The following is a 23,591-nucleotide window of genomic DNA, read 5'->3' as shown; positions in this document are numbered from 1 at the left end:
AAGAAAATTTTATAATAAATAAGATACAAATGTAGTTTTTTTTCTAAATTAATAAGTTTATAATAATCACTGCGAGTTCGTTAGCAATGGTGTTCATATTAAATATATTATTAATTTCAAGTTATTTCCTCGTAAAAAGTCTCTGGTACTTTACATAGAGAAGCGCAGATCAATACATTATATGTGTACGAAAATATACGATACTTCGTCAAAAATACTAAATAATGTATATTAGAGCACAAACACGATTTATACATTAAACACCACTTAAATTTCTCGCTAGTAACAAGTTCATGAGTATAATTAATGTAAGAATCAAATTTTGGAGAAAAGTGTGAGGCTTTATAACCGAATTAAAAATAATCTTTATGCTTTTATTAGTAAAATGTATTCCAATGTCAGCAGCGAAAATTTATTTAGCCAAGACATATAATAAATTCAGGACTCCAATATTAAGCCGTTCGCGTGTAGAAAAAGAAATGTAATTAACCCTATAAATATAACATTGTATTAAGAAACATATATACAGAATACTGTAGTAAAAATCTCGTCTTGTATTTGCTCCAGCATATACGTTTTGAAAATTCTCTTCCAATCATATCGAGAAAAATTTTTCCTAAAAAATAATCTACTATGAGGTATTATATTGTTGCATACAAGATAAAGAGAGAGATTCTGTCCTTTCTTTACTATTATATATAGATAATAGTAAGTAAATCATTTGATTAATTTCACTAACAGTAAATCCTTTCTCGATATTCTCCGAGAATATTAAAGCAGTATTAATAAAGAGCGTGACACATGTACCACCTCAATGTTTCACAATTACTGTATAGTTTCTATGTACATATACAACTTTCCACACTGTTTAGGCATTTTCGCGCACGCGCGATGAAGTTTTTTTTTTCTTTGTATTTCTTGATACAAGAATATTGTATTATTTACGCTATACAGAAAGTATAAAATTTTGTTCGAAAAGTAAAAATGAAAATTAGCACAGATGTATTTACATAATGATTGTTTTCTACACGTACGTTTTGTTATTTTATGTATATACATACTTGTATATCTAAGACTGCGATCCGAAATGCGCTTACAGTGCCGACAATCTATAATGTACTTAATGTTAACTATAGATTTTCAGCATTGTAAGCGCATGTAAGCACATTTCGGACCAGAGTCTAAACAATATATGGTAAAAATTTTTTTTAGAATTAAAAAGATATAAACATTTAAACAAACAAAAATCACTAATTGTAAGAATTTCAAAATATCTAATAGTTATTGAGATTTCTAGAATATATCCAAGTAATAAGAGTAGTGAGGAGTGGCACATACTTTTTAGCTAAAATTTCAAATAGACACATATTAATAAAAATAAGAAAAATTAGTATTAATATGTAAGACAAGAAACAAATTTTCTAAATACAAATATTGTAACATTAAAATGATTGAATATCGTCAGTCTTTCGTCTAGCGTCAATCGGATCTGAATTGTGTAGGTTGCATTGCGCGTCAAAAATTATAAATCTTAACAATTTATAAACTATAAAGTTTTATTGATGGCTAACACATCCCGCATCATCATGTTTCTGAGTGTCCACAAGGCGTTCACTACATTCCCGTGATTGCCAACGCCGTTGCCCAACCATTCGGCGGGAAGTTTCGTCAAATCGGGTATCTGCGTATTATCCGGATTGGCGTTCATCTGTTTGTCCCAATTTGATATGTAACGATTCTCCACGTTTAATCCCTCAATATACCTATACACGAGTAAAAATCAAATAAATACAATATTTTTTAATATAATATCAAAAAGCATTAGGTCTATTCTTTATTGCTGAACTGGCTGTACTAGTTTATAGATAGGATCTTTTTCTTTTTCATTTATTGGAAGGAGAAAGATACTCTTTATACTAGTGCAACCAGTTCAGCAATAAAGAACAGGTCTATTGCAAAATATTTAACGTATTTAAAAGCTTACCTCAAATAGGCATCCGAATGTAATACGCGACTCGGTCTCGGTGGTACCGCGACAAACATCGGTTCTGGTTGCTTAGTGGCAGGTAAACTGCTCGTCTGAGTTGCGGCTGCTGAAGTTTCTGCGAAGCGTTTTTTTTTCACTTTTATCATGATTTACCACATAATTTTATTGCAAATTGTGATATAATTTTACCTGTTTCCATCGGTGGTAGTACCGTGGGTCCTTTCGAAGGCATATAATTTCTGCAAGAGCACGTATATTAACATGGTTTAACATTAACACAATGCGATGCATCAACATATAAAAAAATTTTTATTAAAAGAAATAATTTCTATACCTGCTTCTTTCGGAAGGTGGTATTATACGACCGTGTGATTTGAGAATGTGCACTTCCTTGACGTGCCTAGCGAGTCTCTGTACACTGGGGAACGGTGGAACGGATTTCTTTGTTCGGCCGCAACCGCGCCATTGACATTGGTATTCAACATCTATAATATTCACATTAATTATTTAAATTTTTCTCTCACAACTATGGCACTACAATTGCAGTTCCTCTCGGATCGTACTCACCACTGGGAGCATTCGCGAACGATGATTGTACATGACCGTTTTGCTCCGCGATACAATGATCGATGCAGTCAGTCATGTCTTCAAACTGCCAATCACAATTGTCCCAACAACATTCGTACACTACGTCCTGGATAGCATTTGTTCCTACTGTGGTCGTTCCTTTCAGCTGACCGCCATCCTCGTTCATCTTGATTGCCCGTTCTTCCCAAGCTTGTTTTTCTCCTGCCGGTAGCTTCCTCCACTGAAATGAGAATCGTTTTATACGTGATCAGTTTTGTCACATTATTTGCTTAATTTGGGAGAGGATATAATCAGTGAAACCATTTTTCTAATACTTTGAAAATGGTTCGACAACTGTTTTAAATGACGGCTACTCTCTTCTGTTTTTAAAAAAATAATACAGATAAAGTTTATATACATCAACAAAATAATGACTACCACACAAATTAATACGGACGATATCACATAAAATGTATACAGGGTGTACCCAATTTAAATAGCAAAACTTCGAGAGCGTGTAAGGGACCGAGAAACTAAGACAAAAGTGGAGCAAAAACGAGCAAATCTCTAAAGGACTTTTTATCATAGTTTTTCGGTCCCCTACATGCTCCAGAAGTTTTATCACTTAAATTGGGGACACCCTGTATACACTACTGTATTATATTATAACTTATGAAAAAATATAAAAAATGCATTATTATGCATTTAGAGTTTGCTATGCACAGAACAAATATACTTGTAGGAATAGAGAGTAGCTACCAAGATGTAATATAATCTTATTTTGGATAAAGGACCAAGTATGCTGAATGTTTAATGAGCAACATGTATATAAAGCGAGAAAAATTCTTTACACAACCAATTCTTACGAAATTCTTACATTTACAATTCCTTTTTGTTTTATTAATCAAATCAAGTCAAAATTTTAATACAAATTTAACGTTCAAATCGAGGACGTATGATTGTGTATAAGAAAATTTATTCTGCATACATTCCTTCATCAAAGATCCATTTATAATGAACAGTAAAAAAATCAAGAGTAAAGAAATAAATACCTCGTTGCCAACAATTCTGCTAATTTCTCCAAAGGACGATTCAGGATTGTTTTGTGTAATCTGCGTTCGCATTTTACTCGAATATAAAATATAGCCCGTAACTAATTTCTTACCCGCCGTTTTCTAAACAGAAGAAGAAAGACAAATTATAATGTCACCGTTCTTATGTGTGTGTGTTTGTGTGTGTTTGTGTATGTGTGTGTGTTTTGTGTGTGGACAAATATATTTTCTTTAATATCTTTGTTTACAGCAGTCACATCAAATTGTCGATCTATTGTCAAGGCAAGTGATCTCAAACGGTGCAAAAAAAAAATGAAAGGAGAGGTATGTATATGCTGGCATATTTCTTTAAATAAAAAGTGAAATAAATAAATAGAATATGACGTGTGACGATAGTTGATAAAAGTGAGAAAAAAAAGAAAAAAAATAAGTGGTCACGGTAAAGCCTACCTTCTTAGTCGACACAGGTGTTTGAGTATTGGAGAGCACCGGTTGAGCTTCCGTAGATCCAACGGATGGTGGACCACCAGCATCCATGCTGTCTTCCCCAACTCCTACTCCCACTCCCACTCCTAATCCTACCCCCATGCTTAGTACATCGGGTTCCAGCTTCGGTAACAATGGTGACGCTTCCTACACCATTTAGGCTTATGTTACCTTTGTTTTATCCGTTATTACCGATTGTAAGCTATATTTTCGTGACTTGTTTCTTTTTCTCCAAAGATAGAAGTTAATTTATAATAAGAGTAACGTCATCATCCTTTCTCGCGCTCGTTTCCAAGAAAAACTATCGCGAAAGTGTGTTCTCCCATTCTTACTAATATATAATTTTTCTGTAATATCTAATTTCTAATTATTGAATATATGAAATATGAATCAATATCCATTTTTGAATTCCGATATACATATATCACATATATGCATTTGTAAGACACACAATATGTGTACATTCGAGTTTTTTTTTTTTTTGGTATATAATATAAAACAGATTAGTCGATCTATATATTTTAAAGCGAATCCTTCATTCTTACATTAGTTGGGTTAGAATGACATGGAAGCAAGATCTTTCGGTGGTGCTTTATGCTTTTCGTAATATTAGAGATATAAAACCCAACAGGTGCTCTGATTCAATTGTCGAATACATAAAATTGCTCGATCACACAAACACTAGCACTAACACATAGTTGCACATATAAACGAAACGAAAGGAAAAATGAATATGCCGGCATAGATCGAAAATGCATGCGTGTAAATGCATTCTTGTTGATGTAACAAAATATTCGTATCACACGCAACCAATTTATAGATCAAAAGAAAAGACATGTAATATGTTTCTCCTTTTTTTTCCTCATGTATATGATAGCAAAATATATTAACAAAATTAGATATACTTTAATTAGCTTGCGTGTGATCTTGGAAGGAACGTGCGGCTGCATATATTGTTCGTTATTGAAAATACGAGATATAAGATTCTGAATTATAGCAATTACCATTTCAAATTGTGCCGAGCTGGGCGTGACGGACTTGACTTGATTTTGCGTCTGAGCCACATCGCTCGAAACCTACAACACACACAGGACATGCAAAGCGATAAAATACATTTCAGTTAGTCGCGTAGAGAATTGTAGAGTGTATCCTACTAATTTTGCTATAGAGCCGAATAGAGATTATATGCAATTTGTTAGTTATTTATATATATATATATATATATATATATATATATATATATATATATGTAAATCTCATTATTATAGCATACTCTGGCAGGATTAATTTTTCTCCGGAAAAAGTAGATCTCATCTTCAGTAACCGTTGATGAGTGATTAAACTTCTTTAGACCTTCCTGACTGAGCTTTCTCATCAAGCTTTTGCTTTCATCATACAACGATTCGCAGATGTATACGTCGTCCTCTGGAATCTCCGTCGGTCTACCTGTATAATTGTGATAACATATGTAGTAAACTCATTTCTCTCATCAATCTCATTCATTAAAGAGTGAATGTACTCACTAGAAATGTATTGTTCATAATCTAGGACGCCACACTTGCCAACTATAGCTACAATAGGATGAGTGCCGTCTACAGTAGATAAAAACAATTCTTGCTTATAAAATAATTCCGTAGGTGTATGTGGCACTTCTGTAGGTATTAATAACCATGGACCTTTGAAATAGCACTTCCCGCTAAAAATTCAATACTAATTTGTATACCATTGCCATAATAAATATTTCAACAGCATGCATATAAAGAAATTTTTTTTAAAAGTATTAATAAAAATTTAAATTTGTTTTTATATTGATGTATTTATTTAGTTAATTATTAATCTTTAACTACGAAGTATAGGATAAAGTAAGAAATTTCTACATAAGAAATTACATAGAAATATATAAGATAAATAAAGAGATCGAAACTATTTTTGTTGGGATATAACTATGAGTCGCATATTTTATAGCGAGCATGGATTTATTACTCACTCTTTAGTTGACCATATAGCATCAACTTGTGCTATTTGCTGTCTGCCTCCGTCTGTCGCTACATAAACGAAATCACCCGTTTTCACAGATCCTGCGCATGTGTTGTACTGCTCGTAGTAAGTATTTTCAGTATCTTCTGGATTAAACAGTATCACATTCTAAACACAAAATATATAAAATGTATTAAAAACATAAATTCAATAATTACGTGACGAATGAATAGTCGACATTTCAGAAACGAATGAGAAAGATATATATCAAACTACTACTAACAGGTTTTTCCTTTTCCATAAGTTTTTCTCCTTCTTCCAATTCAGCAATTTCTTCCTTGTGCTTCTCCAATCGTTCCTTGTATACGGAGATTACTCGTTTTGGTTCCAATGGTTTCTCTCTGGGAACTAACTTCAAATGATCTGGATCAAAATTCCAAACTTTGATTTTCTTAAAAGCTCTGGCCTTCGTGGAATAACGCGATTCGCATACATAAACGTCTTTCTCCAAAAAGCCTTCTGGTTGCAATCGGAAATAATCCTTTACGCTCAAAACACAACATCTGCCTGCTACTTTAGCTAAAGGTACAGCCACATGAGCATCACTCTTAAATAATTCTTTGTCCAAAAATTTTCGCGACGCCACATGATACGTTTCGCTTGGTCTATAAAAGAGATTTCCATATAACATTTGCTGACTCTCCGCGTTGGTCCAGAGCCTTTCTATGAGAACCACACTATACTCCATGCCTCTTTCAGAAGGCTCGACATATGCAAAATCACCAGCTCTATATACTTCTTGATTGAAACTCATAGAGCCTCCATTATCGCTATTGTTTGTTTCTGTATTTGTATTCGTTTCCGAATCCTATAATAATAATAAATATTAAGTATATAAATATAAAAATTATAGTAATATTTAATTAAATATTAAATCGCAGTAAAATACTTCAAGGTTCAACTAATATTATTAAATACAAAAATTTGTTTTATTTAAAGCAATAAAGTTTAACTTACTTTTGTCTCATTTCCATCGCAGCTCTCATCTTCATTAGGTAAATTTAATTCCTGTTGTTTCTTTATCCTTTTGAGTTCGTCTACTTGAGAGGACAGATCAAAGAGCGTGTAATTTAACGCCGGTGAACTTAACAGACCTCGGGTTATCTCATTACGAGTATGTAGAAAGAATGTCTGAAGTTCGACGCTATCCTCAAAGGGTTGCGACTTCGTGCGCGATAGCCTCCGTGCTCTCTCCAGGCATGTAAAAACATCTTCTTGGAATCGATCCAATCTTTTGTAAACTCCTCTATCCAATCTTCTTTTAATCAGATCTAACGACAGCCCTCGTATCCTATTTTTTAAATAAATAAATAAATAAATTATATATATATATATATACACATATGTAAAGATACTTGTTTAAAAAAAAAATTTTTTTAATAAAAAACAAAATGTAAAGCGTATTCCTACTTTTTTCCATCAACAATGTCATGCTCCGGTAGTTCTGCCATGGAATCGGAGTAACATCTTCCTTCTTCATCCTGATGATTATAAAGCGCGGTGAATATCGTCGCTAATATCTCTTGAACGCCAGCGGACACGTCAGGTACACTTTCTTCGTCCTCGCTCAATTGTAGTTTGCTTTGTAACACTAATCTTTGAAGTATTAAAGCGTCCTAAAATATTGGTTATGTTGTCATTTACAGCAGTGATAACTCGCGCTAGCTTTCTCTATCTTCGATAGAGATTTTAACAAGCGCGCAGTACGATAATGAGAAACACATGTATAAGTGATATTTTTTTTTTGTTTACTTCTGTTTCGCTCTTCTTGCATCTCTTTCGTATGTGTTTATCTAATTCCTTGTCTCTCAACAAGCGTATAAAACATGGTCGAACTTTTAATGGATTTTGCGCCGTGTTCAATACATTCTGCTTGCTTTGTACGAACATTCTCGAGATTTTGAACACGTAATGGTAAAAAAAAAAAAAATAAAATAAAATAAAAGCGATACAAAAGATTGTCTCGTAAAAGGAAAGAATTTACGGTAAAATTTGTCTCTATCGGAAGATCCGCGATAAAAATATCCTAATTACTCTACTAAGGTTATAACATGTAAATTTCATAGAGATCAATATATAATACACATTATCGATAATTTTTTTTTAACTCCTATTATATCACGTGCCACATATTTCACGAGCGTGCATGAAGCATTTTGCAACAGAGAATTCTCGATGAGTTCTAAAACTAACGAGCGATCAAAGAGGAGAAGTCGCGTGTAACCTCCAAAAACTCCGACCGTGTAAACAGAGAATGGGCTTTCCATCTTTTGCCGCGAAATTTCAAGTTTCTCTACAAGCGTGTACTCCACATCGAGTTGAAAATATATTTCAATAATGTGAAAAAAAATTTCATTCTAAATCGATCGTACTTCTTAAAATAAAACTCTAAATTGATTTTCATTGAATTTGCCAAATTTTGATATAAATATATTGTAAACATTTAATTATTTCTATTTAAAAAAATAGAAACTATAATTATGGGAATTGTAGCTATAAAATATTATTAAAATGAAAAAGAAATTATTTTGAAGATTTTGGGGAAATCAGTTCTTTATAAATTAAATATTTATAAGAATTTTTTAGATTAAAAAAAAATGTAATTTTTAATAATATATTTTTCAATAGTATTTGGAAAATATCTACTGTTAAAAATCATAATTTTAATAAAAATTGCATGTTACTAAGAAATCAGATAATCTTCTATTTTTTTCACAAGTAGATGATATATACAGGGTGTCCTGTAATTAGTGAAAAACCTGCTAATGGCAGATTCTTAAGATCATTTGAAGTCTATTTTTCCTCAGCAAAAATATCGAGCCGCCATCATTTTTTACAAGTTTCCAATTTTTATCATTGTATATCTTTGTAATTAAGCCTTAAATTAAAATTCTATTAGAGTAAACTTTATCTGGAATTAAATTAACCTGAAGAATGTAGTTTTGGCAATTTTTTAACTCCAAAAAGTTTAGTTTGCGAAAAACGTCTTTTTTTCAAATCGCTAATAACTCAGAAATTATTAATGCCTCGACATTTTCGATGAGGAAAAATAGTCTCCAAATAATCTCAAGAATCTGCCATTAGCAGGTTTTTCCTCATACAAGACACCCTGTATGTATTATATATATATATATATATAATAATGTATATATATATAATTATATATAATTTTATCTTAAAATGCACATTACGCAAATGCAAATTGAAAATTTAAACAGATTAGATTTGCAATTAAAAATTAATAAAAAAATCAAGCAATTGCATATTATCAATGTTTTTAACAATTCTAATTTGAAGCTACCTGACTTTCATGGTGTATATTTCTTTTTTTAGTAATATTAATAAATTATCATTATAGTATATGTAAATTTTTTTATAATATATACACACATATACTTTTATACAGGGTGTTAAAAAGAGTTCAGATTTTAAGAGTAAATAGTATTTACAAATATGTTCAGATTTTAAGAGTAAATAGTATTTATAAATATTTATATATATATAAATGTAAATAGTATTTACAAAATGGAATCACAAAAAATTCTAATAAACATGGATCAAAGGTCGAAAAATTAATACTGTTAGAGTTATGAACAATTCTTCAATTAGATAAAAGCAAATAACTTGCTTGCTTCTAATGCTTTTGAGTGACATAAAACATTATCTATCTTTATATTTATTATTACACACTTCATAATACAATTCTTATCATCATTTTCACATGTGCGACAGCATCAGAAGCAACCAAATCACTTGCTTTAACCAAAATAAAGAGTTGTTCATAATTCCGACATTAATTTTTTAACTCATATTTATTAGAAGTTTTTTGCCCTTGGGCCTTGTGTCCACAATGGTTGCGTTCAAGCAACAAGTAATCAGTTTGTGATTATTGATCTTTACTGTTATCCATAAATCTAGACCAATTACATTGATGAATTATTCAATCGTTCAATTCTACAACCATTGTATTGCTTGAACGCACCAAAAATATTTAAAATTAAAGATTTAAAATATTAAATCTTTTTTTTACAGAACACCCTGTATATAGAATGTTTCACATATTTTCCTATTTTCGTATATTTTTTTAACAACAGATTTTTTTCAATTAGTATTAATTTAATATTAATTATTAATATTAATTTAGTATTAATTTTTTCTTAAAAAAATATTCTCATTATTAATGACATCATTAAGTTTTGAACTCTGTATAATGAATTGAGAACAAAAAGCTTTTAACAAATTATGCTTCAGGAGCTGATTACAAACTATATTATAGTTAGATTACAAAATAACATTTTTCAACTATTTTAAATTAATTAATTTTAAATGAAATTCAACAGAATTTTTAAAGCTTTACAAATATTAATAAAGTTACAAATATTTTTTATGTTAAAGATTGAAAAACTATGTGATAAGTAATAATTTTTGTAAAATCAACTATAAGTTGATCAAAGAATCTGTTATTAAAAAGTAATAATCACAATAGATAGAAATATTATGGTTACAAAATAAAAATTGTTAACTATACAAACCTTGTATATTTGCGAGTCCGGCTCGTTATATTTGCACGCGTTGTCGAACATTAATGTAAAATCGGATGCTAGCTCCTCCAAATTTTCATATCCATTATTTTTTAAAGTGGAAGCTATCTTCTCCATATGTATAGGCTGCTTTATCACTTCATAATAATCTGGATATTCATTTTTATTTGGTAATTTCATGAAAATTAGAGATAATTGTCTTCCTTTTGTATCGTGATAGTCTTTTATTGTATCATATAGAGTTCGTAATTTTTGCAAATGAAGCGGTACTATTTTTTTCGGTCTCCTAAACATAGAAAAAGAAGCAAAATGTGGAAAAAAGAAAAATAAATGAACATCTCCTTCACCTGTTTATACAAACTGACATACCCAACGTTTCTAGTTGGGGTTGATGCAGTAGATTTGGATTTGGATGTATCTGGTAAGGGTCCTAATTCTTTCACCTTATCCATCAAAACTTTCTCTAATGTATTAGCATCTTCATATATCAATGAACCTTCTTCGTTATATTGTCGGCAATTATCAAACATCAACTGAAATGAAATGGGAAGATATTCGTAAGCGAAATATCTATGATCAGACTTTCAAAATTGATCATTGATGATAGTACCTTAAAATCCTGTATTAATTCGTTTTCGTTTTGATATTTTTCTGCTTTAATATTGGCTTCAATTGCCAGCATGTCTATGGGTTCAGCTATTATTTGATAATAATCCGGATATAATTTTTTGGAAGGCTTCTCCATAAACAGTAACATAGGTTGCCGACCGTCTTCGCACTGGAAAATATTATAACGTGCTATATGTCGACTGATCACATCAATTGCAACGTATTTTGGAATTACTTACAACGTATTCTATGACACACTTGACTAATGCGTACAATCTCTTCTTCAATGGTATATTGTCTTTGTATTTTCCTCGCGTCAATAAATTTGAAGCGCGTTTAATTAATTTAGGTTGATAGGAGCTATTCTCAGATTCGCTATCCGAATCTGAGTCCTATGGAAAATTAAATATGTTATATTTGCATTTTCCAAAGAAATATATAAAATTACTGTATTCAATTCAATGTCACAATATATTACCTGATCAAATTCTAAAAGCTCTTGTACTTTCTCCTGCATTATTTTTTGCAGTTTAACAGCGCACTGGAATCAAATAAAAAGATAAATGTATAACTGTGCAGAAATTATCCACGTAGCACGATATTTTACAATACAAAATTATTTAAAATTTAAAAATTTACTCATATGTATATTTTATATAACAAATTAATATTTTAATTATATGTGGAATATACATAATAAAAAGTAATTACAATTAAATAAAATACATAATAAAAAGTAATTACAATTAAATTAAAGCAAAATTACATAATTATATTACCTTATATAGTCGAGAAGTATGTATATTATATTTCTTAGCATTTTCAAACATGATATTCATATCTCCAGCTACTTCACTAACAGTACCATACTCGCCTTTCTGAAAAACATTATTTAAATATAAAAACACAACAAAAATACTCATAATGAAACATGCTTTTCATGTAAAAAAGAAAAAAAATTATCCTATTATTTCATAATGCATACCTTTATTTTTGTACGTATTTGTAATAAAGATATAGGATTCTTAATCATCTTATAGTAATCAGGATATAATCTTTTTGATGGAAGTTTCCAAAAATATTCGCTCATTCTTACACCTACAAACACAATATACATAGTTATGTTATAAAAGTAATACTTGTGTAATACTAATTTGTTTTAATACTTGTGTAACAGATTCTACATGATATTTCTAAGGCTATATTACAAGTAATACAATCTTTTCTATATTTGTTTTAGCAAAATCACATTATTATACCTTGATTATTAGGAGCTGTCCGAATGGTTTGAAATAGTTGCCATTGTGGATTATCAGCTTCTTCAGTCTCAGCAGGTTCTTCCTCCTCGTCGTCACTTTCGTCATCTTCATCGATTAATGTCGCAGTTTGCGCTATTAACGATTGCGCCATAGTACGACTGCCTCTCTTGCTTCTCGTTGATGGTGCAGTTGTAGCAAGCTTGGGGTTGTTACTACTTAACCCACTGTCTTGTCTCTTCGCGGCTGCAGTAATTATCTTTTTCAAGAGTCTGGCATCTTTATAGATTTGGGAACCAGGCTCATTAAAATGACAAGCATTACGACACATGAGTATTAAATCTTTCTCCATATCGCCAATTGAACTATATGCACCTTCCTGAATCTTTCTCGCAATAGTTTTCAAATCAATGGGTGTCTCAATAATATTGTAATATTCAGGATAAAGCTGCAACATTAGGTATTTCATTAATATGACAAATAATGTCTAAATTCAAAGTTTCAAAGCCAGACTACAAACCTTTTTGGATGGCTTGAGCTGAAACATAATATTAAGAGGTCTATTATTGTCAGTAGGATCGGTTGCCGTCATAACTGCTGTAAATAAATCTTCAAAGAGCTGCATAGTTTCTTCATCGAGATTTGCAGAACTTTCGGAAGTATCTTCCGCGTCATCTTGTCTCGTTGCTGTTCGACGAGCCTTAAATGTGCATTAATATATTAAAGTGTGTATATTAATACACATAATTTATATATATAACAAAATGAAAGATTTTAATCACTAAAATTACCAATCTCCCAACTTTTAAGATAAGTTTTCCCTTAGGTTCTGGATCTTCGTACTCTTCTGTAATACGATTTTTAGTATTTACACATAACTCCCACAATTCAGTCGCATCTTTGTATTCGGGAGATGTACGCTACAAAAATTATATAACAAATATTTCAATTGTCAAGAAGTAAATATGATAATAAACATCTTATATATCAATACTTGCAGAAACAAGATAATTGAGTAAGATATGCATAATCTTACCATGTAAAAGGCTTTTGCATTATTCACCATAAGCTGAATATCGGCAGCGAGATCGTCCATATCGCGATACTCATCAGTTTTCAGCTTTTGTTGCACTTTCAAAAGATCAATAGGATTAGAAACAACTTCGTAATATCCTGGTTCTTGCCTACGTTTAGGCACACGTATAAACGCATCGCAAAGCAAGGTTCCATCCTCTTTTTTCTGATTACGAAGTACATCGTACAGTTGTTGGCACAAGTCACTCTGTATCAGACAAAAATAACAAACATAAGAGGTAATGAAAATGTTAAAAGAACACATTCGCACACTCACAGGATCTAATTTTTTCCTCCTTTTCGTTGGTTCAGGTGGAATATCGTCGCCGTCGTCCTCAGTACCGCGGCTCGCTACCGACGATGTTCTACGACGTTTGTTCATCCTGGCGTATCTTAAAAAGTCACACAAGACACAAATGAATAGGAATCCTTATAACAATGTATCTACAACAGAGATTCATTACACATTATCCGATCGAACGTCCGCGACGTGAAAAACACGACGCGAGAGAGGCTATTTAGTAGCGAGACTATCGCAATTTTGTAAACAAATGTACGTATGCGCATACATATACATTCGCGTATGTGTGCGTGTATGTACATAAAAAGGGTTCTTGAACTAAACACGAGAGAAGCTTATTCGTCAAATCGTCGTTGCGCCGTTATTTTATATATATATATACATATATATATATCTCGCGAATCGCGGCACCGCCGCGAGTCCGGAGGGTTCTCGCTCGAGAGGACGAGGAGCGTGCGCAGGCAAATTCACGGGCCGAGAGCCGAGACACGTCCCGCGACGCGCGGGCCCCGACGTCGTGCGCCCCGTCAACGTCTCTCGCGCGAATTCCTCGCCGCGGGACGTCACACGTTTGTACGCGCGCGAGAGGGAGGGCAATACCGAGAGATACACCGCGACTCTCTCTCTGTGGCAGCTAAAAAAAAATCACGCCGCCATGATAAGTCGCCACTGTGCCGCTCCGCCGCCGATGCCGTTTCGAAATGCGATATGCGATGCGAGATACGCGGATGCGGCGGACACGCAAACACGCACCACGCACCACCGTGCGTGCGTTTCGAGAACACGCAAACACGCGCCGGCCGAGACGCGAAAGCGCTCACCGCTGTCATCGATCAACCGCGTCCTCCCGGATGCGTGAGATACGCGTCCGCGAATCCGGACGCCGTGCTTTATTCCCGGATAGTTGGAATCTTTTTGTCGACATATATATGTCGCGAATCTCGTCGGCTCGTCGAGGAAATCGCCCACCGTTGCCGATCCGGGCAACGAGACATTCACGAATTTTGTTTGTTTTTTTTTTTTTGTTTTTCTTTTCTTGCTTTTACCACCTGTCTCCTGCTCACCTGTCCTCGCGCTCTCACGTAGAGATTCTCATTTAATGCAAACATATGTGCGTGGATCCCTTCGAAAACGCGCGAGCTACAAGCGCGTTACTGCGCTTTTACGTCCGCTGTGTTCCAAGTGGACGACACACGTCTCGGTCGACGCCATGTTTGCCAATCGCTTATCTAGAGTGCGTTCGAGGAGTGACATTAGCGTGTTCTGTCCTTGTTCAACGTTCAGTAAGTAACAAAGATAGAACGACACTTTGAGCGCTAATAGCGTTTCCCCGAACGCACTACCGGTATTGAAAACAGTATGTGTGTCGGTACATACAGGGATCTGTCTCTTTCTCTCCTTTTTTTTTCTACTCAAGATGAAGTATACGCTCCGTGTTTTTATTGATTACTTAGAGCAGAATTTGGAGATTTCTACAGATCTTGTTATTAACCAATATATTTGTTAATATCGAGAGTAATATCTTCAGGATAAATAATTGCAAATTTTGTAAATGGCTATAACGTACTAATGATAAAACAGAGAATCGGTAGAAATAACACATTCCGAAATTATACCTTATATATATATATAATATACATCATATACATAATATATATTATATATAATATATATTATATATATTCTAAATCAATAGATTATACAGATGAGATTAGACAGAATTTTGTGTTTCAATTTATTCAAAATCCTTGCGACAAAGTATGTTTGTCCGCATGATTTGCATAACAAAAAAAAAAAATATATATATATATATATACTAATACAGTCACATGTAAAATATCCTAACTTATATAAAAATTAGCGACGCAGATAATTCTCGATGATTTATTGAGAAAACTGTGTTCACAAAATAACTTTGGTAAGACTGTTAGAGGAATTTTATGTTAAGTTTTATACGCGCCGATATATATATATTATACATTCGGCAATTTGGAATCTCTTGTCAATGGAAAAATTTGTGCTTTAGAGTCTAAATTAATTGATACATGATATATATAAATTATCTACTTAAAAGAAAACAAGAGTACCCTAGAGTACTAAAGAGTTAATATCTTAAAAGTTTTAGATATATATATTGACTACTTGATAATCGTTTTTTTTTTTTTTTTTAGGAAAAAACACCTTCCTCTCTTATAAAATTACTCCAAATGTAATAAAAACTTGGACATTTTGAATTTCATTGCTCGTTATATTACTCCCTTTGTAAAATGTACTTTATTCTCATAAAATGCTCAATGATATAATTCAATAAGAGATGATGTGAAAAAAGTTTATATCAAATTTTGGATAAAAAATGGCAAATTATTTTGATATGTAGCTGGTAAATATAAATATATTTGAGCATTATTCAATAAAGTACATTCACAATCGATTTCCATAACAGGATAGAAAATTATTGTTGATCTTTGAGACACATGTAACATGCACGATACATAAATGCTGAAACTAAATGAATAATAAGTTCCGCTTCTAACGACGAAGAAACAATTTTCTCCATCACATTAGTTGATTTAGTAAACTAATTTACACAACTGCTATAATTTTTTATCTACATACAATTTTCGTGATCGTTGAATATTTTTATTTTAAATTCAAATCCATTACTTGCTTACGCCTCGTTGTCACCGTCAAGCTGATAATGATAACGTCGAAGAGCGGCTAAACGTAATCTCTCCGTTTCAAGAGCCTGTTCCAATTCCAAGATACGAACTTGCGCCTCCATTTCTAGTCTCTTAGCCTGATGTAAGCTGAGACTAGACATATCCAAATCTTCTACAATTTCCAATAAAATAATATTAACAAATGTTAATTATGTTATATGATACAAAAGACATAATATAGTTAAATATTTTCAAATCAACTACCATTTTCTTCAACAAGATGGTTGCAGCTCTTTGCAGTCGCAACAACATTTGCTGTAGCTTGAGTCACTTCTCTCGAAGCCTTGGAGAGTTCAGTTAAATTGGTACTGTTCCTGTCAGCTTTAACTCTGCTAGCAACTACCAATTGCGCGGTAGACGCTGCGATTCCCTGCGAAGCAACAACTAATTGTTCAAATTTACCATTGCCCAATACAACTTTGTCTGCTGCTTCCCTGTAAGAATACATAAATACATATTTGTATATAATATATATATTATTACATATATGTAACAATATTTAAAAAAAAAGAAACTGCTAGACAAGTAATCCTTACAGCAAAAAGTTTGCACCCATCGCAATCGCCTTCGCTGCCGAGATAAGGCCCTCAGACCATTGATGATTGCGTTTGTAAAATTCAGTGGCCGAAGCAGTTCCCTGAACAAAGTATCGTTAACATTCTCCATCGTAATTTTTCCAATGGCAATAGAGTGTATTATTATCTAGTAATATCAGCGTGTATAGTAAACATAAGTAAACACTGAAATAAATTTGCCATACCCTTCCCTGTTCCACAATTTCTTTCTGTAGTAAGCGAGACCTTTGCACTAATTTCCTTATATACTTCATCAGTTCCGTGCAAGAATCCAAGATCTGTTCGTTCACTTTTAATTTTAGACCCGAGTCCGCCGCACGTGATTTATCTAGCATATCCTGTTAAATCATCTCGCGTAAGTTACCTATCTCTTTCCATGCACATTTTGCTCACCTCGCACAAATATGCTTATAATAAGTACCTGTATTCTCGCAACTGCTTCTTCTATAGCTTTATCCATACTTTGCAACTCATTTTCCACTAAGTTTCCAATAATTTCCACGTTGTTTTGAGTACTCGATAATGCATTTATAAGAGACGAAACCTTTTGTAATTGACTTTTGACATTCGTAATTTGTACCACAGTCATTGAAGATTTTTCTTTAATATAACTCAATATAATTAAACTTTGCGAACCTAATTGTTTGCACTCGTCGACAAATCCTATAAAAATATATGCAACAAATCTTATAAAAAGATAGAGAAAATTGTTCACATATTCCAGAAAATCTCGTAATTTATTTGAAACTAATTAAATAGATAGTATCAATTTATTTCAGACTTTCTCAAAATTTATCAATATATAAATTGCTATTATATGAAAAACTCACGATCGGCTAAACCGATATCCGTCGATGTGTTCGAAGTGGATTTTGCATATATCAAATAGAGAGCCAGCAAGTATGCGCCGTGTATAGCGGTGCGAATCAGCGCTTTTCCCTTCGTTGTATCAGATATATAATTGTTGTACGCTTCTTCTAAATCATTTAACGATTTCTCCGTCGGCTCCAATAAACTTCCGAGATAATCGGGCGTACAAGTCAATGCCGATATGGCTGGATTATCGATGGCGTTCATTGCATAATGTAAAATGGATTCCGCTTCTGATATAGCATTCACTAGTATAATATAAATACATAAATATAATTTTCTTTGTGTAATCCCGTTTAACTGATTTTAATAAAATTATCGAGGATTCGATATTGTACATTTTATTATAATACTTACATAATAAATCAAATAAAGCTGTATTGGCATCCGTTTTTACTTGATTGCGGTATCGTTCGGCATCGGTTTCTAAATTTACTATTCGTAAATCTAGCTCTTCTTTCTGTACCAGTAAGTCATGAAGATCCCCTTCCAAAGCTGTCTTTTCGGATGTAATAAAATCTATTTTTGCTGCTAATGCCTGTAACAGTATAATAAATTCTCTCATCAGTGCACTTATAATAGAATATGAATTGAAGCGTCAATTAAAAATTTTTACTTACCAAATTTTCAGTTTGGGCGGCGTCCAGCCTCTTTCTAACATCCTCTAAATCTTTGCGTGCTTGCGTCACTTTTTGTGCTTCCTGCTCTGCCGATCCTTGCCCTTGAAGCAGTTCCTGCAGTCGTTCCTCAGCTTTCATCGTCCGACGTTCAGATTGCTCTCGTAATATCTTCAGTCCTCCCAATTCTTTGTCTAGTTCAGCTTTCTTTATGTATAATAATCATGTCGTAAGTAAAAGAAATAATCTTTTGTTTCTTTGTCATCAATGTCAAGTACATACCTTTCGAATCAAATTAATATGTTCTTCTCTCAATTTTGAATAAACATCCTTTAGCTTTTTAAATTTTTCCTCTACTACTTCATTTTTTCCTTGAAAAATTTGATACAAATAGAATGCTATATAATTTTTAATAAATAAAAACAAACACTAATAATCATAAAGGAATTACAAAATTAAAATTTTACCAACCTTCTATTTCTTGAAATCTTTCTAATATAATTACATTTTCCTTCATCAACTTTTGACAAGTCTGTTTCTCTGTCACGATTTCATTGCTCTAAAATATTTACATGATATAAATTGATAACAGAGTGCAATTATTAAAGCTACGTGCAATAAACTTACCTTAGAAGACAGTGTTGATTCTAATTCTAAAACGCGACTTCTAAGATCTGCTATTATTTGTTGATGCTCTATTAAAAACCGATTTATTTCTTGTCTTTGGCGACCATTTTCTTGATACAGATGATCAATAAGACTGTCTCTGAAAAGAATAAACATTTATATATAAAAAAGTTTTAAATTACTTATTTCAAAATGCATTATAATTTTTCAGACATATAAACATCTTATATATTATTATAATGAGAGTCTTATATATCTTACATATTATTATATTGAGTCACAAAAGAAACATTTAGGAGAATTATTTGTAGAAAAGAAAGAAAACTGAAGAAAAGCATATAAATAATTTATATATTTCCACTGCTAAATATATTTCAAAAGTTATTTCAAATAATTGATAGTTTTGCTTTTGTTTCCTCACCTTAACTTGGTCTTACAAACATCATTCAAAACTAATATTCACTGCAGATAAATTTGATTTATAAAATCTAGAAAGGAAAGCTCTATGCTACTAAATTAAAAGCTTTGTTATCTAATTTTTATGTTAAAAAATGCATTATCTTATACATATACTATCTTATATATATATATATATATATCTAGTTTATCTTTCAAAAAAATATTATATCTTAGATATAACATTTTATTCAATTTACATTAAAAAAACATTGTATGTATATATATATATATATATATATATATATATATATATATATATATATATATATGCTATCTTATCCAGTTTCCAATTTATGTCAAAAAAAAGAAAAGAAAAAAGCAAAGATAAGAGGAAGATACATGTATAAATTCTATACCTTTCTGCAAGAGCGTCAGGTGATATCGAGCCGTTTCTTGTATTTGTAGAATCTAATTGATCGCCCGTGAATGATCCCGTATCAGACGTATCAATAAGATTTTCTATGGATTCTTCGGGTGGAAGTACCACTATCGGCGTAACATACGTTCTCAGTTCGGATTGTATCAAAAAGTTAGGTGGGTTCTAAAATATTCAAGTGTACAAAAACAGTTCATATATACCACATACCGCGTGATATCACAAACTCTCGTATCTCTTAATTGTATCAATCAATAACGGAAAAAAAATTACCTCGGGTAAAGATGGAATCGCTATTAAATGTTTAAAATACTGCATATGTTTGATGGTATTATAAAAGCTTTTCAACTCGTGGAACTGCTTCGAAAACCTATCACGATGTCCGGCCAACGTGTCTGCTGGAAGCGCACCGTGAAGCTTAAACAAGATTTTCACACAACAATCGTACAATTGCGAGGCATCCTGAATACACGGAATCAAAGGTGCGAGTCGACACTGTCCGCAGGGTGTCATAGAGTTGGATCGCGACAAGTCCAGTGAGCCGAAGACTGTAATTTTGATATAGAGCTCGATAAAGGCACATTATATGGAAGATTTTTTTCTCATAAAAATATATGAGATAAATGCATGCATATCCTAAATTTGAGCAGTCTAGATTACCTGCATGCTGTAAATTCAAGATGTCATCCATGTAATCGAACATTTCGACAGACATCTGAAAGCTAGAAAGATAAATTTAAACGTACATATATATTGAAATCGTCGTAATCGAGTTGTAACGAAAATGTAACTATACTCACTATACATTAATATCATTTTCTCCAATCGCCTCTAGTTCCTCCGGCGTTACTTGCAAATTTCCAGGTAAGCGCGGATTCCGTTTGTGATAGTCTAATTTAGTGATTAATAGTCTTGTATACAATTGTATGAGACGACCATAGCCCTCTCTAAGATGTTGCCACAGTTTCCCAATATCTTCCAACTTGCCACGATATCGCTGAGAATCGACGATAATCCGGGGATGTCCCTCGCGTAATACTTTGTGCAAAACATGACAAAATTTCCATGCAACAATTTGATTCTCTTGTAATGGTTGTCTCAACATATACGTCCAAAAAATGGTACCGCTCTTTTCTCGATATGTACCAATAATTGCATCTATTTATTTATAAGGAATTCTATCTTTTCTTAGATTTATATTCATTTTAATAATAATAGTATGACTACACATACATTCTAAAGCAGAGAAATGATATTTCGGTTTTATTAGTTACAATTGTGATCTAACAAAATAAGTTAAGAATAGTTCTAAGAAGCATTTCAGTTTTTCTTATTTTTTTCTAGTATTTTTTTCCATTGAATTATAGTTTTGTATTTACAATTTTTATTCCTTTTACATAAACCTGTATAATTTGCAAAGTTTTTTTTTCTTTCTTTTTCTTACATTAAGAAAAAAATAAAATATCAACTCTTTCTCTTTCTGTTTATATCGCGAACTCTTTACTCATTTTTTATTTTTACATATTAATATATCATAAATAATTTTTTTATGTATTTCATATTTTCTAAAAGTGACTTCTTTATCATTAATATCAAATTACAATTTACATATTGTTTCTTCTATTCTTAACACTTTAAAAGTTATATTTTTATCATTTAAAACATTTTTTCTTTTACTTTTTATTTCTTTGTTTTAATCTTAATTTCTTTAAATATTTAAATCTCAAAAATTTAAAAGCAAAAGAGAATATAATATTATATTGTGGCCAAAATAAAATTAATGGAGATAGATCTTTGAAGTAAAAATTATACTTCTAAATTGTAATGTAGAGGTGTATTAAATGTATATATTATTTTTTATATACAGAACTTTTTTCTCATTAAATTTTATTTTTGACAGATTTATTTATATTTATTTTTGTAATATTAATAAATAAAAAAAAAATTTCACTCATCTAAAGAAAAGAGTTATTGGTCCATAGCTTTTTTAAAGTAAAAAAAGGATACTTCGCACATGTTTTTCCTTCACAGGAGTTTCCGTCGCATTTACAGCTTTCCCGATACTAATACTCTACAAACAATAAATATATATCCATGATAAGATGTAATAATTTAAAAAATTAAATTAAATTTCAGTATAAATTTAAATTTCAATATAATCACATAAATTTCAATATCATTTATTTAAAACAAGATTTTGTTATATGGTTTTTAAAATGGGGACTCTCAATATATCATCTACACGACTTTCAATTCATTCAGGATATAAGATAATTGTTATATCCCTAATATACATATATATAGCATAATCTCTAAACTTACCAGTTGATGAACCTGCTTATCAGTTAGTGGTATTGTGGTCATGATGATAGCATAATAAATTCACCAAAAGGAAAGATATAGAATACAAAATAGTTTGTACTAAGCGCGAAAAAAAATTTGTCAATTTACTGATCAACTTATATCATTTCCAACGGATATAAACTGTAAACTTTTATATATAGCTGAATGTATATATTATCTGCAAAACTGTAAATTGAATATTATTTGTATTGCATTTATTTCAGGAAATAACAATTATTACATTATTATATTGTCTACAAGTACATAAAAAAAAAAAAAAAAAAAAATAATAGATATATATATTTAAAATATGTAAGTCGTCTCAAGAAAGCGAGACGTTAATCGCTTGACCTTAGAAAGAACAACATACATACCTGAAGTCTCTGGAATATGTATGTGAACTCCGAGCTCGAACTAATCACTTTCTGCTCATGATTCTGTTGCGAAGGCATGTTCAAACGAATGACGCACGCGTGAAACGTATCGTCTTGGACTCACGCGGTGTCTTACAAGCGTCTTGACATTTGCGAATGCATTATTCCATGCGAATAACTGCAACTCCCACTCGTGGGTGGAGTGTTGATACACTTCTTGTATAAAGCGGATCTGATGTGGCGAAGGGTGATGGCCCGCGATGCTATTTATCCTGTTGTGACGTTTAGGCTATGACGATACTTTCCGGCCGATTTACGGATAATCAACCGACGATCAACACAACAGAAATGACAGATAACTCACAGGACCACGATGACAAATACCGCACGAATATACATATACATATATGCATATTGCACCGGAATACCGTGAATGGAATATGTTCAAAAATCCTATTCCAAAGGTATCGTAATTTTTAATTGACCAATCAGGATCAAAGGACTAAGGATCTCTTTGTTCTGATTGGTCAATTAAATGTTACTCTACCTCGCAGATAGGATTTCCGAACATACCTTTGGCGAAATTCGTAAACTTTCAAGAAAACTGTGAACTGCCATCTAACGGAAGACAGTACCAAATACATTTTTCCTGTTGCACATACATAATTCGGTTTTTTTAATCAAAATTTTATTTTTCCAGGAAAAACAACGCAAAGGAGA

The 23,591-nt window shown here is 32.0% G+C and overlaps 2 protein-coding genes across 12 annotated transcripts; both read right to left on the bottom strand.

The window, feature by feature from the left end:
* Positions 1-76: 76 nt before the first annotated feature.
* Positions 77-15,133, bottom strand: Polybromo (protein polybromo). Of its 11 annotated transcripts, none has more exons than XM_072891971.1 (27): positions 14,975-15,133; positions 13,887-14,001; positions 13,572-13,817; positions 13,327-13,455; positions 13,056-13,235; positions 12,539-12,983; positions 12,265-12,377; positions 12,059-12,157; positions 11,758-11,820; positions 11,519-11,671; positions 11,281-11,448; positions 11,040-11,203; positions 10,662-10,956; positions 7,540-7,745; positions 7,087-7,420; positions 6,353-6,937; positions 6,080-6,237; positions 5,616-5,788; positions 5,366-5,538; positions 5,097-5,168; positions 4,057-4,239; positions 3,607-3,729; positions 2,555-2,795; positions 2,322-2,472; positions 2,177-2,226; positions 1,985-2,102; positions 77-1,763 (listed from the first exon to the last, which is right to left on the bottom strand). In XM_072891971.1, exons 2-27 carry the CDS (start codon positions 13,989-13,991, stop codon positions 1,547-1,549), a joined length of 4,944 nt encoding a protein of 1,647 aa, XP_072748072.1. In that variant the 5' UTR covers positions 13,992-14,001; positions 14,975-15,133; the 3' UTR covers positions 77-1,546. The 11 variants fall into 11 exon arrangements, with proteins under 11 accessions (XP_072748072.1, XP_072748090.1, XP_072748081.1 ...); XM_072891989.1 differs by lacking the exon at positions 14,975-15,133 and adding an exon at positions 14,732-14,903; XM_072891980.1 differs by lacking the exon at positions 14,975-15,133 and adding an exon at positions 14,511-14,698.
* Positions 15,134-15,631: 498 nt separating this feature from the next.
* Hip1 (Huntingtin interacting protein 1) lies at positions 15,632-23,325 on the bottom strand. The gene is made up of 18 exons (XM_072892041.1): positions 22,872-23,325; positions 22,477-22,683; positions 22,162-22,225; positions 20,955-21,312; positions 20,815-20,876; positions 20,428-20,702; positions 20,135-20,319; positions 19,320-19,458; positions 19,164-19,251; positions 18,975-19,063; positions 18,696-18,899; positions 18,433-18,613; positions 18,036-18,323; positions 17,627-17,868; positions 17,391-17,543; positions 17,167-17,267; positions 16,835-17,064; positions 15,632-16,742 (listed from the first exon to the last, which is right to left on the bottom strand). Exons 2-18 carry the CDS (start codon positions 22,516-22,518, stop codon positions 16,579-16,581), a joined length of 2,865 nt encoding a protein of 954 aa, XP_072748142.1. The 5' UTR covers positions 22,519-22,683; positions 22,872-23,325; the 3' UTR covers positions 15,632-16,578.
* Between the last annotated feature and the right edge of the window lie 266 nt (positions 23,326-23,591).

This window comes from Anoplolepis gracilipes, chromosome 1, assembly GCF_047496725.1.
Source record: "Anoplolepis gracilipes chromosome 1, ASM4749672v1, whole genome shotgun sequence".
NCBI lineage: Eukaryota > Metazoa > Arthropoda > Insecta > Hymenoptera > Formicidae > Anoplolepis > Anoplolepis gracilipes.
This window is presented reverse-complemented; position numbering and strand designations above follow the sequence as displayed.

Bases quoted from the DNA above. Each gene is read 5' to 3' on its own strand.
- Hip1 (XM_072892041.1), bottom strand. From the start codon at position 22,518: ATGACCACAATACCACTAACTGATAAGCAGGTTCATCAACTG. The intron at 20,877-20,954 runs GTGAGTATAGTT...TTATCTTTCTAG, and splicing joins GAAAATGATATTAATGTATA to CTTTCAGATGTCTGTCGAAA. The intron at 17,268-17,390 runs GTATGGCAAATT...TACTTTGTTCAG, and splicing joins AAATTGTGGAACAGGGAAGG to GGAACTGCTTCGGCCACTGA.
- Polybromo (XM_072891918.1), bottom strand. The intron at 13,456-13,571 runs GTAAGATTATGC...TAATTTTTGTAG, and splicing joins ATGCAAAAGCCTTTTACATG to CGTACATCTCCCGAATACAA. The intron at 11,449-11,518 runs GTAAGTAATTCC...AATATTTTCCAG, and splicing joins AGTGTGTCATAGAATACGTT to TGCGAAGACGGTCGGCAACC.